The following is an 18,265-nucleotide window of genomic DNA, read 5'->3' as shown; positions in this document are numbered from 1 at the left end:
TTGTTGGTGTATAATTATCCAAAGTAGTTTCTCATGATCTTTTGTATTTCTGTGGTAATAGTTGTAACTTCTCCTTTATTTCTGATTTTTTTTAATTTGAGCTCTCTCTTTTTTGCTTGGAGAGTCTAGCTAAAGTTTTGTGAATTTTGTTTATCTTGTCAAAGAAGCAGCTCTTGATTTCATTGATTTTTTTCTATTGCCTTTTTAGTCTCTGTTTTATTTATTTCCAGTCTGATCTTTATTATTTCCTTCCTTCTCCTAACTTTAGGCTTCATTTTACTTCTTTTTCTAATTCCTTTAGGCATAAAGGTAAATTGTTTATTTGAGATTTTTCTTGTGTTTTGAGGTAGGCCTACCTGCATTGTTATGAACATTCTCCTTTGATTTCTTCTATGACCCAATAATTGCTCAGTAACATGTTTAATCTCCATGTAGAAGTAGGATTTTTTTCCAGTTTTCTTTTTGTAATTGATATCTAGTTTTATACAATTGTGATCTGAAAAGAGGTTTGATATGATTTCACACTTTCTGAATTTATTGAGACTTGTTTTGTAGCCTAACATGTGATCTATTCTGGAGGATGTTCTGTGTGAACTTAAGAAGATTGTGTATTCTGCTGCTTTTGGATGGACTGTTCTATATATATTTATTAAGTCTATCTGGTCTATTGTGACATTTAAGACCAAAGTCTCTTACTGATTTTCTGTCTGGATGATTTATCCATTGATTAAGTAGGGTATTAAAATCGCCCACAATTATTGTATTGCTATTGATTTCTCCCTTTAGGTCTGTTAATATTTGCTTTATATATTTCGGTGTTTCTATATTGTATGCATATACATTTATAAACATTATATCTTCTTGCTGGATTGATCCCTATATCATCATGCAGTTTGCTACAGTCTTTATTTTAAAGTCTGTTTTGTCTGATATGAGTATAGCTATACCAACATTCTTTTCCATTTGTATGGGAGATATTTTTCCATTCCTTCACTTTCCATGTGTGTGTCTTTACTTCTGAAGTGAGTCTCTTGTAGGCAATATATAAGTGTATCTTGTTTTTGTTTGTTTGTTTTTTAATCCATTCAGCCACTCTGTATCTTTTTATTGGAGAATTTAGTCAACTTACATTAAAGTAATTATTGATGGGTGTGTACTTACTGCCATTTTGTTCATTATTTTCTGGTGTTTTTATAGGTCCTGTCTGTTTTTCTTCTTTTCTCTCTTTCCTTGTGGTTTGGTGACTTTAGTGTTGTGTTTAGATTCCTTTCTCATTTACTTTCGTGTATTTACTATAAGTCTTTGCTTTGTGGTTATCATGAGATTCACATATATATCATCCTATGTATATGACAGTTTATTTTTAAGTTGATAGCAACTTAAATTTGAACACATTTGAAAACTGCATTTTTATCCCACCCACATTTTGTTTTTTATGTCACTTTTTACGTCTTTTTATTTTATATAACTAATTAGTGTAGTTTTAGTTAATTTTAATACTTATGTATTTTAGCCTTCTTAGTAGCTTTATAACTAATTAATCCACTATCTTTACTATGTATTTACTTTTTCCAGTGAGAACTTTACTTTTGCATGTTTTCCTGTTATTAACCAGTACCATTTCCTTTCAGCTTAAAGAAATTCCTTTAACATTTCTTCTAAGGCCAGTTTAATAGTGATAAACTCCTTTAGCTTTTGCTTTCTGGAAAACTCTTTATCTCTCCTGCAAATCTGAATGATAACCTTACTGAGTATTCTTGGTTGGAAGGTTTTTCCTTTTATCACTTTGAATATGTCATGCCAACTTCTTCTGACTTGCAAAGTTTCTGCTGATAAATCTGCTGATACTCTTATAGGATTTCCCTTGTATATAACAAGTTGGTTTTCTCTCTCTCTGTCTCTCTGGTCTTAAGATTATCTCTTTAACTTTTGACATTTTAATTATAATGTGACTTAGCTTGGCTCTTTTGGGGCTCATCTTATGTGGAACTTTCTGTTCTCCCGGGACCTGATATCTGTTTCTTTCTTTAGGTTAGGGGAGTTTACAGCCATTTTTTCTTCAAATAAGTTTTCTGCCCCTTTCTCCTAGGACCCCTATAATGCAAATGTCATCCCATTTGATGTGGTCCTGTAGGTGCCTTAAGCTGTCTTCATTTTTTTTAATTCTTTTTTCTTTTTGTTGCTCTGAGTGAGTTTCGTTTCTTTATCTTCCAGCTTGCTGATCTATTCTTCCACTTGAGTCAGTTGCTGATGAACACCTCAGATTTGTTTTTCAGCTCAATTATTGTATTCTTCAGTTCTGTGACTTATGTTTGTTACTTTTTTTCCCTATATGTTATCTCATTGTTAAAGGTGTTGTATGTTCATCCTTTCTTCTCTCAAGTTCCGTCAGCATCTTTGTGATCATTCCTTTGAATTCTTTATCAAGTAAATTACTTATATTTGTATCATTAAGATGTTTATCCTGAGGATTTGTCTTGTTCTTTCATTTGAAACATATTTCTCTGTTTTCTCATTTTGTTCGACTCTCTGTTTCTATGTTTTAGGTGAAACCGCTACCTTTCTCAGTCTTGAGGGAATGGCTTTGTATAGGTGATGATCCTTCTCATTTAACCTTGCCCTAGCTTTTGGTTGTCTCTTGAAGCTTTTTGATTTTCTAAACCACATAATTTGTTCTTGATATGTCTCTATTTGTAAGTGTGTGCCAAGACCTGTCAGTAATCCAAAAGGAGGAATCTCATTTAGAATCTATTTTCAGGTAACAGCTTTTAAAGGATGGAAATGTTTACAGTCTATGGGCCACATGTGTAATCATTGCTAGTCTGTAGACCAGGAGATCTGGAGGTGTCCCCTGGGCAACAGTTGCAAAAACTAGGGATTCAGATGAGACTATAAGCTTCTTTCTGGAAAGTTTTGTGGAGCTGTAGAAAGGCCAAGGGGGTGTTCAAGGATAGTGTTCTCCACTTACATTCCCTAGGAGTGCTTCTTAGCCTCTAGATGTATAGAAACCCAAAGCCTGTCCCTCAAGCTGAAGCTCTAGGCTAAGTAAATAGGCCTTTTTCACAGGAAGACTGGGGTTGTGTTTCAGGCTGCTGTCTGTGCAGTGCGCTGAGGGTCGTGGACTGCCAAGAACTGTTTTTCCAATTGTTACAGTCCTGTGGAGCTCTGGAATACCAGGTCTCTTGGCCACCAGGGCCAGGCAATCAAGGGGTGCTCCCAATGGATTGCATGTGCCCACTTTTTCAGTAAGGCAGATGGAGAATGTTTGGTCTGTGCATGCATACCAGCTTTAGGCTGGGAAAGGGAGAATGCTGGGATCATTCATACTTATCAGCCCCAGCCAGAGGCCAGGGCAATGTTAAAATCCACCCTACTCGCAGACTTTAGCTGGCAAGTGGGAGGACTCTATGACCATTCATGTTTTCCTGCCCCAGTCAGGTAGAGGGGGAGCATTGCAACAACCCATGCCCTCCTGCCTCAGCAAGTACCACAATGACTTGTCCCTGTCCATCCCAGCAAGGCAACAGGAGGGTGCCACATCCAAGCTCATCCACCTGTGCTAGTAGGCTGTGTGGAGAGAGAACTGTCTCCAGAAAGAATCTCAACTCTCCCTTGCCCCTCCAGCTGATGCCACCAGATCAGCAAATGGGAATCTTCCTCATGTATAGTCTAGGTGCTTTTCAATTTGCTGGGTCTCAGGGCAAGCAAGACAGCATGTAAGCCCTCCAAGAGGGGAATCTTTCCTGTAACACTTTGGGAACCTCAGATGTCAGCCCCATTGGTTTTCTAATCCAGACTTTCTCGGGATCATCTCTCCAGTGCACACAGGAGCTGGGGTATCCAATGTGGGGAACCAGTCGCTGCCTCCTACTTCTCCAGGAGAAGTGCTTGTCTGATGATATCCCTCCCTACTGTGTGTTGCTGTGCCAGGGTGGGGCTTTTCCTACCCATCTCAGTGTGGTTCTTTTATCCTTTGTTGTGGAGAGCAGTTCATCTAGTTTTCAGATATTTTTCAGAGGGAAATGATCCATATGTAGTAGCAAATCTGGTATGTCCATGGGAGAAGGTGAGTTCAAAATCTTCCTACACTGCCATCCTGGATGCCCCTCTTATCAGAAAACTTAGTAGGCCCTTTGGTGAGTAGCCAGGGCCTCCAGGGACTGGATATTGGACAAGGTGTTCAGATGACCTGAGGAAAAGAAACACTATGCCTTGTAATAAAGGGTAGTGAGAATATTTGGTGTTAGGGAATAGGGAGCTAGGAAAGAAAAATCCAATGAATCTGTGGAACTTGCCTGGAGAATGAGTCAGAAAAGACTTTCCTCTCTTATCTCAATTTTAGTTAGACTAACGAAAGTTGTTTTGTTGTTGTTGTTGTTGTTGTTGTTTATGTTATGTTAGTCACCATACAATACATCATTAGTTTTTGATGTAATGATCCATGATTCATTGTTTTCATATAACACCCAGTGCTCCATGCAGTACGGGCCCTCCTTAATACCCATCACCAGGCTAACCCATCTCCCCACCCCCTCCCCTCCAAAACCCTCAGTTTGTTTCTCACGGTCCATAGTCTCTCATGGTTTGTCTCTCCCTCCGATTCCCCCCCCCCTTCATTTTTCCCTTCCTTCTCCTGATGTCCTCCATGCTATTCCTTATGTTCCACAAATAAGTAAAACCATATGATAATTGACTTTCTCAGCTTGACTTATTTCACTTAGCATTATCTCCTCCAGTCCCATCCATGTTGATGTAAAAGTTGGGTATTCATCCTTTCTGATGGCTGAGTAATATTCTATTGCATATATGGACCACATCTTCTTTATCCATTCATCTGTTGAAGGTCATCTCGGCTCTTTCCACAGTTTGGCTATTGCGGACATTGCTGCTATGAACATTGGGGTGCATATGGCCCTTCTTTTCACTACATCTGTGTCTTTGGGGTAAATACCCAGGAGTGCAATTGCTGGGTCATAGGGTAGCTCGATTTTTAATTTTTTGAGGCACCTCCACACTGTTTTCCAAAGTGGCTGTACCAACTTGCATTCCCACCAACAGTGTAAGAGGGTTGCCCTTTCTCCAGAACCTCTCCAACATTTGTTGTTTCTTGCCTTGTCAATTTTTGCCATTCTAACAGGTGTAAGGTGGTATCTCAATGTGGTTTTGATTTGAATTTCCCTAATGGCTAATGATGAACATTTTTTCATGTGTCTGTTAGCCAGTTGTTTGTCTTCTTTGGAGAAGTGTCTGTTCATGTCTTCTGCCCATTTTTTAACTTGATTATTTGTTTTTTGGGTGTTGAGTTTGAGAAGTTCTTTATAGATCTTAGATACCAACCCTTTAACTGTAGTGTCATTTGCAAATATCTTCTCCCATTCTGTGGGTTGCCGCTTTGTTTTGTTGACTGTTTCCTTTGCTGTGCAGAAGCTTTTTATCTTGATGAAGTCCCACAAGTTCATTTTTGCTTTTGTTTCACTAGCCTTTGGAGATGTATCTTGAAAGAAGTTGCTGTGGCCAATGTAAAAGAGGTGACTGCCTATGTTCTCCTCTAGGATTTTGATGGATTCCTGTCTCACATTGAGGTTTTTCATCCATTTTGAGTTTATCTTTGTGTATGGTGTTAGAGAATGGTCAAGTTTCATTCTCCTGTATATAGCTGTCCAGTTTTCCCAGCACCATTTATTGAAGAGACTCTCTTTTTTCCATTGCACATTTTCTCCTACTTTGTCAAAGATTATTTGACCATAAAGTTGAGGGTCCATATCTGGGCTCTCTATTCTGTTCCACCACGACCAAGTGGGATTTATCCCCAGGATGCAAGGGTGGTTCAACATTCAAAAATCAATCAATGTGATAGAACACATTAATAAGAGGAGAGAGAAGAACCATATGTCCTCTCAATTGATCAGAAAAAGCCATTTGATGAAATACAGCATCCTTTCCTGATTAAAACTCTTCAGAGTATAGGGGTAGAGGGAACATTCCTCAAGTTCATAAAATCCATCAGTGAAAAACCCACAGTGAATATCATCCTCAATGGCGAAAAGCTGAGAGCCTTTCCCTTAAGATCAGGAACACAACAAGGATGCCCACTCTCGCCCTATTGTTCAACATAGTACTAGAAGTCCTAGCAATAACAATCAGACAACAAAAAGAAATAAAAGGTATTCAAATTGGCAAAAAAGAAGTCAAACTCTCTCTCTTCGCAGATGACATGATACTTTATGTGGAAAACCCAAAAGACTCCACCCCCAAATTACTAGAACTCATACATCAATTCAGTAATGTGGCAGGATACAAAATCAATGCACAGAAATCAGTTGCTCTGTTATACACTAACAATGCAACAAAGAGAGAGAAATTAGAGAAACGATTCCATTTACAATAGCACCAAAAACCGTAAGATACCTCGGAATAAACCTAACCAAAGAGGTAAAGGATCTATACTCTAGGAACTACAGAACACTCATGAAAGAAATTGAAGAAGACACAAAAAGATGGAAAAACATTCCATGCTCATGGATCGGAAAAATAAACATTGTTAAAATGTCTCTGCTACCCAGAGCAATCCATATCTTCAATGCCATCCTGATCGAAATTCCAGTGACATTTTTCAAAGTGCTGAAACAAACAATCCTAAAATTTGTTTGGAATCAGAAAAGACCCTGAATCGCCAAGGAAATGTTGGAAAAGAAAAACAAAGCTGGGGGCATCATGTTGACTGATTTCAAGCTATATTACAAAGCAGTGATCACAAGACAGCATTGTACTGGCACAAAAACAGACATATAATGAAAGTTCTTTATAGAGAACACAAATGTCTAATGGGAATAAACACTGTTTACTGCTATGAGATATAAACCCCTATTCTGTCATGTTTATGAAATTATACTTCAGTCCTACAGTCTTCAACAATAATACTTTTATGAGAATAGGCTTTTGTTGAGGGCAACTCAAAGAGATGAAACAGGTAGCATCTGAATTACTTGTGTAAAATACTTAGCATAATGCTCAGCACACAGCAAGAGTCAAATCTTATTATTTTTTGATTTTGTTATTACTCTCAATATTATAATTATGACGTTACACTATGTAACACTGATAATACAGTAGAAACAAGAAAACTGTGTCTTGTAATCCTTGATTTGGTTTCCATGTGTGCATTTTTATTTTGTACTGAAAACTTATGAAACTGAAAACTCCAATTAAATTTTTTCCATGTTTAGATTTTTAGATGTGTCTAATCTTAATATGTAATGGGAAGATAGAAGTAGGAAGAGTCATGCAACTGTAGAAGCACCTCCCTTGTGCCACCATTGCTTTGCAAAGGAATAAGTAATACGCAGAAATGAAGAGTTTTTATAGGAGGACACTATTGTATTACTGACAGTATTTATCTTTCATTTTTAAAGCAAAGTTCTTCTACCTTCATGCAGCCATCCCAGCTTCTGGAAGCCCCATCACCCACAGTTCTCTCTTATGAGTGCCCACGATTCTCTCTCAGTTATAAATTTCAGATTCTCTTCTAAACTAATCAAAATCAAGTTGCAAATTGCTGATAGCTGGTTCTCGGTAAATATTTGATGTACTGAAAAACAGCTAAGAAGCAACTGCCTGATTGTTGAAAGATGGAAGCAGTCGAAGATTGCTGAAAATTTGGCTCATGTCTTCAGATTGCTGAAACTTAGTATATTCTAAAGTCTTTAGGGATAAAATCTGCTCCTTACTCGTTGTTTTTCTGGTAGATATCACGGTCTCTAAATAAATAAATAAATAAATAAATAAATAAATAAATAAAATAATACAAGAGTATGGAATGTAGGGGTGCCTGGGTGGCTCAGTCACTTGAGCATCTGACTATTGATTTTGGCTCAGGTCATGATCTCAGGATCATGGGATCAAGGCCCAGGTTGGGCTCTGTACATCGCACGGAGTCTGCTTGTGATTCTCCCTCTCAAAAAAAAAAAAAAGAGAGAGAGAGATTCTCCCTCTCCCTCTGCCCGGCCCCTCACTCGTGCCTGTGTGCACACACACACACACTCTCTCTCTCTCTCTCAAATAAATAAATAAATAAAATCTTTAAGACAAAAAGTGTAGAATGTATACAAAATAGGCATCTGAATCATTATTCCATTCCTGGAGATGCCCTCTTAACCAGGTTCCCTCACATGGGCAGTCTGAACCTAAACTTACTCTTAATTAAGTCTCTACAGCTTTCTGGAGCCTACATTGGACTTTCTGTGACCACACCATTAACTCACTTGAACTGGAATTATTCTCATCCTTAATGGAGTCCTTTTTGCTTATGCTCAAATATACAAGGACATTTAATTATCCAGTGAGATTACCTATGCAAAGAGCCCAGATACGTAATAGGCATTTCCTGAATGCTAGTTTCCTTCATGTTATCTCCGCTAAAAGGAAAACACAGCCAGTTGTTTTTCATTTTCATAAACCATAGACAATAAAGATAAAGATTTAATCTTTTATGGAAATAATGTTAGATTAAAGAAAGAGTTGTATACTTAGACCATAGGCATGATCAAACAACCAAAAGGACAGGTTTTAGATAATTTTAAGAACAGGAGTGGCCGTCATCTTGCTTAGAAACTGAAAACTAGCACTCCACAATAGTAACATGGATTAAGGATCTCGTTGTATTAAGAGCACTGAATGAAGGAATAGCAACATGTTATTTTTTTCAAAAAAGAATTGCCAGTATAAAGATAGCCATGATCAAAAAAAAATTCAAATGCAGAAATAACAGAGTGAACAAAATCTCATAGCCAATAATTTGTGGTACTATGGTTACACTTAGTCATAAATTATTACTAAGCTTATATAAGTAGAATGATGTATTTCTTCCAAAGTCTTAACAATAATTTGCTAATAATGAACTTATTTTCCAAAATGTCCTAATACTATTCATACCCTCCAAAGAATTTAGTCCAGCAACTGTGAGTCAGAAATATGTATCTTCTTACTTTAGCTGCTAATGTTCTATTTGAATCTAAGGTTATCGTATAAGTAATATGTGATAACTTCTTCCCCAAGCATTCATTTAAACATTGTGTTTTTGTGTAAAAAAAATCACTTTTATTTTCATCATTAAAAAATAGTGCCTTTCTGCTTAACCTCCTATTTCAGTTCCTATGATAGGTTGAACATGCCTGTTAAATTTCTTTTTCCTACTTGACTAGAACTTCTTGGGAGCATAGATTGTGCATTATTCATTAAAAGTTCCTGGTAGGGTGTCTGAAGCATAGTAGGGGTGCAATAAATTTTATGAAATGAATAAATGAATGAATGATGCTGTATTAGATATTATACAAACCTAGGGTTCAGGGGGATTTAAAAATTCATGGCATAATCTAAAACTGAATTTATTAAGAGAGAAAATCTGGTAGAGATCTTTTTCAATCTATAAAGATGTGCACATTCTGGGATCTTAACTATCCAGCTATCAATTCCACAGTTCATAAGATAACAAAAATAAAATAAAATCATACATTCAGAGAGTTTGGGGCTGGCTTAGCCTACTGGCCTTTTACAGGTGCAATTTATTTTTACAGTAAAGAGAACACTGAATCTTCCCAGAATAACCTGATTCCAACAGACTTAAATAAAGTTGTTCATTTTTCCAGGTTTTTGACATACTTCTGTCTTTCTAGACTGTGAAGTGAATCTCCATTTCCCAAAAGCCCCAGTGCTGATTTTAATGATCCTGTCCACGTGGATTTTTTTTGTTGTTGTTTTATTGCTATTAGTGAATGACAAGTGAAGGATATTCATTTTAACTTGAAAATGTCAGGGATGCACTTTAAGAGATATATTTTTGCAGCTTTTAATGAGGTGGTGTTTCTTTTTGAAAGAAATACTCATCTCTGATGCGGGTGGCTGTGCAGGTGACAACTGATATTTAATAAGCGATGGTTCTTGTATTAGTCGCAGTTCTCTAAAGAAAATGTCTCCGATTGCTTTTGAAAAACTCCCAGCGTCACTAGCCCAAAGGCAAGATGTGACCTTTTTATTACATAATGAGAATCATTTATTATCTTACAATGTATCTTAAAGTCACAGACAAAATGCCACTTTGATAATTGCTTTCAATTAGCTTTGAGCATAGCATATATTCATAAAATGTCTTCTCTAATTTAGACTTGAATTAGAGAAAATTGCAGACATAATCTACTTTAAGGCTGTCTCATTTAGGGTGACTCGTAGTTTTATATCAAAGAAATCAAAACGAGTAGCTTTAGAACAGTCTCTCAAAGTGTTTTAAGCAGGCTTTTCAATATTTGATTCTATTCTATTACCAATTAATTAACAAATTAGAAAGCTAGTTCATCATTTCTGACCTTTTTTGCACGTTAACTTTTGACTTTCATTCCTAATGATTGTTTTGAAATTAAACCTTGCAGTTCATGTGGAAAGAGAGAAACAATCTGATTAACAAGATAAATAAGGCTTGCCTTGATCCCCGGTACATCTTGATGTTGGACTGTAACTAGGATTCTGAATACTGGAATGGTGCATCCTTTCCTGCTTTAAATGGTCAGTGAATTATACTAGATAATCATGTGGCTGAAACAAAGAGTTTTGGGCTGTTACCACAAGTGAGGTTAGAGGTAACATGATATTTAAAATGTGATTTCAGTCAATTTTTATTTTTTGTTAATACATTGAGCATTAGAATATGGCTTAAATGCAAATTCTTGTCTTCCTTAAAAATATTTTTGAAGTAATGAAAACTCTGAAGCTGCATTTTACCCTCGTGGTGTTCCAGTAGCTCATAGAATATTAACCTTAACAGAGATTCTGTGAAGTCGGTATTATACCTGGAGATTACTCTCTTTCTCTTTCTTTCCCTAGATAAAAATTACACACAAGAACCAAGCCCCAATGCTGATGGGTCCTCCTCCAAAAACCGGGTTGTTCTGCTCCCTCGTCAAAAGAACAAGAAACCGAAGCAAGGAATAAACCTGTCTCATTTTATTCTTCGAGATCTAATTAGCATAATTGGGCCATGGAAACTTATGCTGGAAATCTTTGAACCATTTCAATTTTCTTGCTCATGCAAAATCATGGAATTGGTTTAACAGTTTTTGTTACTGAGCTAATGTAAAATTCAGCTATTAGAAAATTTGTCTCAGTTTTTATAGGCATCTTTGCATGAAGAAGGCAGAAATTTACATGAAGTGGTACTGCATATTTTTGTTGCATGCATTCCCATAGATTTTTATGTCCCCCATCCATTCCTCTCCCAGTTTCCATTTACTAACCTGTGAGAGAAATCTGTGAGCCATAAAAGGAAATACCATGGGAAACGTGATTCTCCGTGTGATTCCAATTATTGATAAGCACTAATCAGTAATGCTACGATGATCATAACCACAGATTGCGATACTTTTCCCTTTTAGAATCAGTGTCTCAGTGACCTTTGAACTATTACTTGAGAAGAAACTTTTAATTGGAAGATTTTATTAAATAGTTGTCTATGATACCTCGCTGTATCTAAATAGTTTTTCTTCAACATCTTGATGCTTCTGAGTGGATTTTAAAATTTCAGGTATAAAGTTTTCTTGTGCTAAAAAAAAAATAGAAAAGTGATTTTTATTTTGTTTCATTTTGTTTTTAATTCCAGAAATAAGTGAAAACAGAAATAAGTTACTTGGCAGTTAAGTTGTGGTAATATGACAAGCCTTATTCCTTTCTGCATGTGGATTTAGAAGAAAATTCATAACCACACCAGTTAACCAAATAGCTGTTTTAAACTATGTGCCTAATATACTATCTCCCACCAAAGATTCAGAAAAAGATGCTTGAGAGAAGTGGGTTCATGTATAATTAATTAGCATTGTGGAGAAAATTTATGGTTCTTATGATTAATTTTTTGATAACTTAAACTCTGGAAAGAGAGTGAATTACCCATTAATTATAATTAAAGTTCTCACCTTATGCAGACAATAGGCCATACAACACAGTCAAAGCTCAATTCGCTGATTTCTAGCTTTTTTTGGTCATTTATAAATATAGGTATCTGTAATTTTTAATGGATCAGTTTGAGAAAGTAAATGATTGTATCAGTTTTGTTCTAGTATAAATTGATACCTGTAAGAAATATCAAGCTCACCGAAGCAAATCATGCATGCAATTAATCCTCTCCCATCAGCCTAGGCCGCTCCCATCTCTATGGCATTTCAAATGTTTATTTGGAAATGATGGCCCAAATTGTCGTTTACGGTATTCATGGTATGGTTGGAGTCTCTGTTTAAAGAAATCATGGAATATGTACTTTTCTTAGTGTTTCATTAAATCTATGATTATAAAATGAAATGCTATTCTGACTAGTTTGGGTATTGTTCATTCATATTGACCTGCATCTCATCATTGCATGTTTTATGTTTTTAAACATGCCATAAGGAAAACAAGTGCTTGAAATGCATGATTTATTAGTTTTTCTCTCCACTCTGCATTAAAGTACTAATGATTTATCAGTTCTGTTTTTCTATTGATTCATTCATCTTTGAATAACAAATAGCATTTAGTGAGTCTGTTGAACACACTCCTGTGCATGGATTTATGGATTTCAAGTGAAATTGCTATAATTTTTGTTCTTTGGTTTGAAAACTCAACTGAATGCTGTTATATCAAATAGCTACTCTCAAGCAATGTACTATAATGGAAGATTATGTATAAAGTGTATTATTTTAGTGTTCCAGGAACATTAGATGGTAAATATCAATCAACAATAAGTTTAATTGCTCTGAAAATAAAAGCTTTTGAATAAAATTAAGACATAATTTAGCATTCCCAGGAAAATTATCATTACAATTGCAAATGTGGCACAGTAATCACTTGCCCTAGTATAATAAAAAAAAAAAAGTTATTTGGCAGAGCAGTAATCTGGAGCAAAAGAAATCTCTAAACAGTAACAAATGCATTACTGACATAATGTTACATAACACACACATTGATTTCGTGTATCTATGGTTACAGGTAATAAATATTTTTACATAAATTGACACAATTTTCTACAATGGGCAGGCAGGCTTTGTATCAAAACATATTCTGAAGCCACCAATTATTTTATGTGCAGTACACATACAATTATGTCTTGGCTACCTTTTATAGTATGTTGTGTGAAGGCAGCAACAGTTTGTGAATCATTCTTAACAATCTGTGCAGTGGAAAGCTACTGAGGAGACAGTGGGATAGGACGAATCAAACAACCTGCCTATCAGACTTCCACAGTTGAGATCAAGGGATGCAGCTTTACATCGGTGCAGCTACAGAATTATAATTAGTGATAATAGTAGTTACATTTTCAGTCAGAATTCATTGGTACAAATAATAAATGTTCAAATAGGGATCAAATGTGACTGTCTTCAACTCATTTTCTAAAGCTACTGACATGCTTGCCCTTCAAGTACACTACTCCTGGGGTTTGGAAAGTAGTTTAAAAAAAAAAAAAAAACAGACTTTGATGGTTTTAAAATCAGAGAAGATATTCTTTCCATTTTTATGGCAGCCTCAAGTGAAGCATATATATTTTAAGGAAAATTCTAAACGGAAAGTTATATGGTATATTAAAATATTGAATAACAAATGTTAGCTTTTCAAGATGGAATTTTTTCTTCTCTATGTGTGGGTGTTGGAGTTGTCGGGTCAACCTCTTTAAATATAGTAGACATCATAGTACAAAGTTTTAAGTAGATGAAACCCTAAAGTAAAAAATTAACCCTGGACTTGCAGGGGTCAGAGGAACAGGGGAAAAGAGATATGCATTTTGCTCAACAGTGCAGTACACCGAGTTGATAAACAGACATTCCAGGAGAATCCTGGCTATCCAAGCTTCCAGTAGGAATGGAGATGTCTATGTGGATCCAGAAATTTTAAAGGACGTAAGTGTATTTTTCCACATACATGCGTATACCATGTGTATTCAATGCAAAAAGTGCTAGTCAATGTATTTGTGGAGAAAGAAGGTATCCTGTAGAAGGTGAAGAAAACAAACTTTTAAAACAGTTTTCATGTTTAAACTATCTCTGTGACTATAGCCATAACAAAGCAGAAGGCTCAGCTGTTTAGTGTAGTCTACTGCAGGTAGAAATTTAAATCTGATGAATTGTGTATATGTTTCTGCATTTTGTTCTTTTTTAGGGGGATGGGAAATAATTGCAGTTTTCAAGGGAGAATCTGTTTTGAATTTCAGACTGTATTCTACATGAATGAGACAAAACTTTTAAATGGTTCCATTCCTTTTTGTGTCAGTTTATTGTTTATTGATTATAAAGAGGAAAATGTACCTTTCATGGCACATAGAACTCCCCAACAATTATTCAAATACAATATGTATATCCTAAACCAAACAATGAAGCCCTTGTAATATATGTTAAGGATGTAAAATTTAAATAAATAAATAAACAAACAAAACCCGCAAAAGAGCTTTTATTTTGTGACAGGCAGAAATCGCCCCTTTAGTCTCCCGACTAAGTTGCATTCTATTTAAATAAAATTTGAATAAACTCACACTGAGGGATTCTATACATCCTTATTGTGTTTAAAAACAGAGAATTCATTTAATTACAGTATCTTATTAATTATTTTTCAGGAAGTGTTATATACAATATCGTGCTTTTTGAAATAAAAGTGTTAACCACTCAATTAAGTGTCATTCCTTCCTGCCATTTTGGCCAGATTTGGTCTGTACATGAACTTTTCAAGCAGTTGCCATCAGTCTACCCCCCTGGATCTCCGTCTTTTGTCAGGGAGGAAGGAGTCTGGGCATTTGGGGACTGAATTCTGTCATTAAGAGTGGAACCATTCTATTTTGTGCTGCTTTGGCCCCGGGTTGCTGCTGTGAACGTTATTCCAGCAATTTCAGAGATCCCAGGAACACCAACACACTGGCTGATAGAATTTCGGAGACTGAAAGATGGGGTCAGGGGTTCTGGGAGGACTTAAACTGAATTTTCTGGATGAAACCCATTTTGAATTCCATTTTGTGTAGCAGACTTGAGCAAATCCCTCCTGGGCATTGACTGGGGATCCAATATTTTACAAAGGGGTTACAGCAGGTCAAGGGCAGTAATTCTTTGGGTGTTTTCTACTGGAGGTCAAGATTGGCTACCCCAGGTGTTGGGTGGCGTCCCCGTGGATGTGGTGGCCCCCGGAGCCGGGACAGCACTCTGCGACACTGCCGTGTCACTGACCAGAATGCTGCTTCCTCCTTCTCTTCATCAAGTTTTGGAATGGGCCCATGCCAGTCAGAAACTAGAAGATTCAGCTTGACAACTTTAAGGTGCATCTGCCTCTGGGAGCTGCGAGAAGGTTCTGAGGATGGAGGCGTCAACTTTAATCCTAGCTGCACATTTGACAGAATGTAGTGCAGAGGAGAGTTACGTAATCTCTCCAAGCCTCAGTCTTCTCATCCGTACAATAGACAGAAATACAGGCCCTGTATCAGGTTGTTGTGAGGATTTAAGTAGAGATAACTTTCTAACTCTTTTTTTTTTTTTTTTAAGACAGAGAGAGAGAGAAAGCACAAGCAGGGGGAGCAGCAGAGGGAGAGGGAGAAGCAGGCTTCCCAGTGATCAGGGAGCCCGATGTGGGGCTTGAGATCCCAGGACCCTGAGATAACGACCCAAGCCAAAGGCAGACGCCCAACGGCTGAGGCACCCAGGTGCCCCTCTAACTCATTTTCTATCAGCAGCGGCAGGAGACTCCTCTTCGTCCCCACTTCAGTCCCTCCTCTACAATACCAACGATAGTTTTCTAGAAATAGATGATATTCCTCATCACATCACCCTGTTTTACATGATAGAAGTCCAAAATCCTCAGGCAAAGGGTTTTCATGAGCTGGATCTTCTTAACCTTTCCTCTGTCCACTTTCCTCCTAACCCCATGTGCAAACTTGGTTCTAGCCACACTGTTCTACTTGCATTTCACCAGATATGCCATGTTTTTTTCATGGCTATGCACTTCAGCAAATTTTATACTCACTGGCACATTCCCTTTCTCAAGGGTTGGTTCCCTTCTGTTTGGGAGGATTTCTGGACCCACCTTTGTCCAGAATGCATGAGAGTAGTTCTGGTGAGTCTCTGTTGTGCCCCTTTAATACTCTGATTCCTATGCTAAAGGTTTTCACTCCGTATTTTAAATGGTTACTTGTCTGATTGTCTCATTAAACTGGTGAGTCAGGTGAAAGCCAGCCCTGGGTTCTAGTCCCTGCTGTTCCCCCGGGGCCATCCCTATAAGATATCCAATAATCTTTGAATAAATACAAGCTACCAAAATTCCCAAGTTCCCATAAAACGTATATTACTCCTTTCAGAAGAAATGATATAAAAATAGTCTATTCAATAAATCATAAAAGTATGACTTTTTTTTACAATTTTATTTTATTATCCCTTATACACTTTGGATGAATAAACTTACAGTTCATTCTTATGTCTTTCTCACCTCTTGTCATTTTCCCACATGCAGTAGCACAACATTTCCAACTTTTCGGTTAATTCGGTAGCCAAAATGGCATGCACTTTAACTCACAAGTGGTTATCACTGGGCCAGCGCAGGGTCCGCGTGCCTGGTGGGGCTGGAAGTCATGGCTAGCTGTCTTCTATTCTCCCAAGGAATGCTGGGGAGATACTGTGTAGGATAATGGCCCCCAAAACATGTTCACATGCTGATATTTGGAGTGTTTGAATATGTTATGTTACATAGCCACAGGGAATTAAGGTTACAGGTAGAATTAAGGATGCTCATCAGCTGAGTTCAAGCGGAAGAGCAGCCCGGATTATCCAGGTGTGCTCAATGTAATCTCAAGGGTCCTTTCAAGTGGACGAGAGAGGTGGAACAGGTCAGAGTCCGAGCGAGGTTTGAAGATACTATATTGCTTCGTTTGAAGATGGCGGAATGGAGACCACAAGCCACAGAAAGCAGGGATCTCTGCAGAAGGTAAGGAAAAGGATTTTCCTCCTGAACCTCCAGAAGGAACAAAAAGCTTTAATTTTAACCTAGTGAGACCCATTTTGAACTTCTGAGCTGCGGTACTAAGATAATAAATTTGTGTTTTTTAAGCCACTAAATTAGTGGTAATTTGTTACCGCAGCAGTCGGAAACCAATACAGGGAAGTAGGAAGGTAGAACACCATGTGCAGGGCTGTTGCTGAAACATTGATGCCTTTTAAAATAGAATAAAAGTGCTGTTGCTTAATCTTTAATGCATTTGAATTGCTTAATCCTCCCTTAAATGCATTTGAATTTCGAACATCCAGTACACATGGCCTCACCTTTGACCCATGTAGATAAACTGATGAGGGGTGGAGAAAGGGAGAGAGATTTTATTTCCAGTTCATTCATTTTTGATTGATAGCGCTCTAATAGGGGAAAAGAGAAAAAAAAATAAAAGCTTCTGTTGTGATGACATTTATTCTGCTGAAGACAACAATCTCAAAAATTTATTTTTTTCAGATTATGTATGTAATCCTGGTTTTAGTTTTTTGGATGTTTGCTTGTATTAATGCTTTTTACCCTTCCTGGGGCACTTAGGACACTTTCTACTTGAGTCTGTAGGAATAAGAAAATAATAAAAGGTGACTGTAAATGAGAGGTTTAGAGTAATCTTCTCAAGTTAAATTATTTATGTATGTCTGCCCCACATTTTCCTGCGCATTCATTTCACAAGTTGAGCTTCAGCTGGGGCAACAGCTGAACAGAGTCCGCTAATGAAGCCGCCCCTACATGCTGGGTCAGAGCCCGACTTTGCCATTTGGATTGCTATCCCCGTTTGAAGCTTTCGAAGAGGTGTGTGCTTGGCAAATGCTAATGAGTTTAAACTGGCTTATGTGTAAATTACTAGGCGTTTGGAGGGGAAAATTAAAGTACTTTGCAAATATTTTGCAGTGCAAACGGTTTTCTGGGCCTCTTATCTTGTTCATAGATGAGACTTCCCTGAATCATATAGAAAGGTTGCCGGCTACATGAAAACTTAGCATGTCTTTAACTTGAGACCTTTAACTCAAGTCCTTTTCCTATCCAGAGCCTTCTATTGTGAGTTTAAGGTATCTATTAGAGACTCTATTGCCATCCACACACCTGGGAGAAATTAATTCAGCGCTATTTTCTGTACAGTTGAGTCACAAAGATTCTGTCCTTGACTTCACTCTACCAGGCTCCCTTGAACTCTGTTTCATCTAGGCTTTAGCTTCTGGACTTCTTGGTCTCTGCATTGTCCAATTTGAGCAGGAATCCTAAGTCAGTT

General features: G+C 37.2%; 1 protein-coding gene across 10 annotated transcripts in view; it reads left to right on the top strand.

Moving 5' to 3' along the window:
* Nucleotides 1–13,498, top strand: part of DGKB (diacylglycerol kinase beta) — a 731,665-nt gene extending 718,167 nt beyond the window's left edge. For all 10 annotated transcript variants that reach the window (XM_078059329.1, XM_078059328.1, XM_078059325.1 and 7 more), the window contains one exon: nucleotides 10,873–13,498. In XM_078059329.1, the coding sequence (XP_077915455.1) occupies nucleotides 10,873–10,980 (108 nt within the window). In that variant the 3' untranslated portion in view covers nucleotides 10,981–13,498. The remainder of the gene's footprint in view (nucleotides 1–10,872) is intronic.
* The last annotated feature ends 4,767 nt before the right edge of the window (nucleotides 13,499–18,265 follow it).

The sequence above is a fragment of the Halichoerus grypus genome, chromosome 12, assembly GCF_964656455.1.
Source record: "Halichoerus grypus chromosome 12, mHalGry1.hap1.1, whole genome shotgun sequence".
In the NCBI taxonomy this organism is placed as follows: domain Eukaryota; kingdom Metazoa; phylum Chordata; class Mammalia; order Carnivora; family Phocidae; genus Halichoerus; species Halichoerus grypus.
The sequence above is the reverse complement of the archived record's forward strand: the minus strand, read 5'-3'. Positions and strand labels throughout refer to the sequence as shown.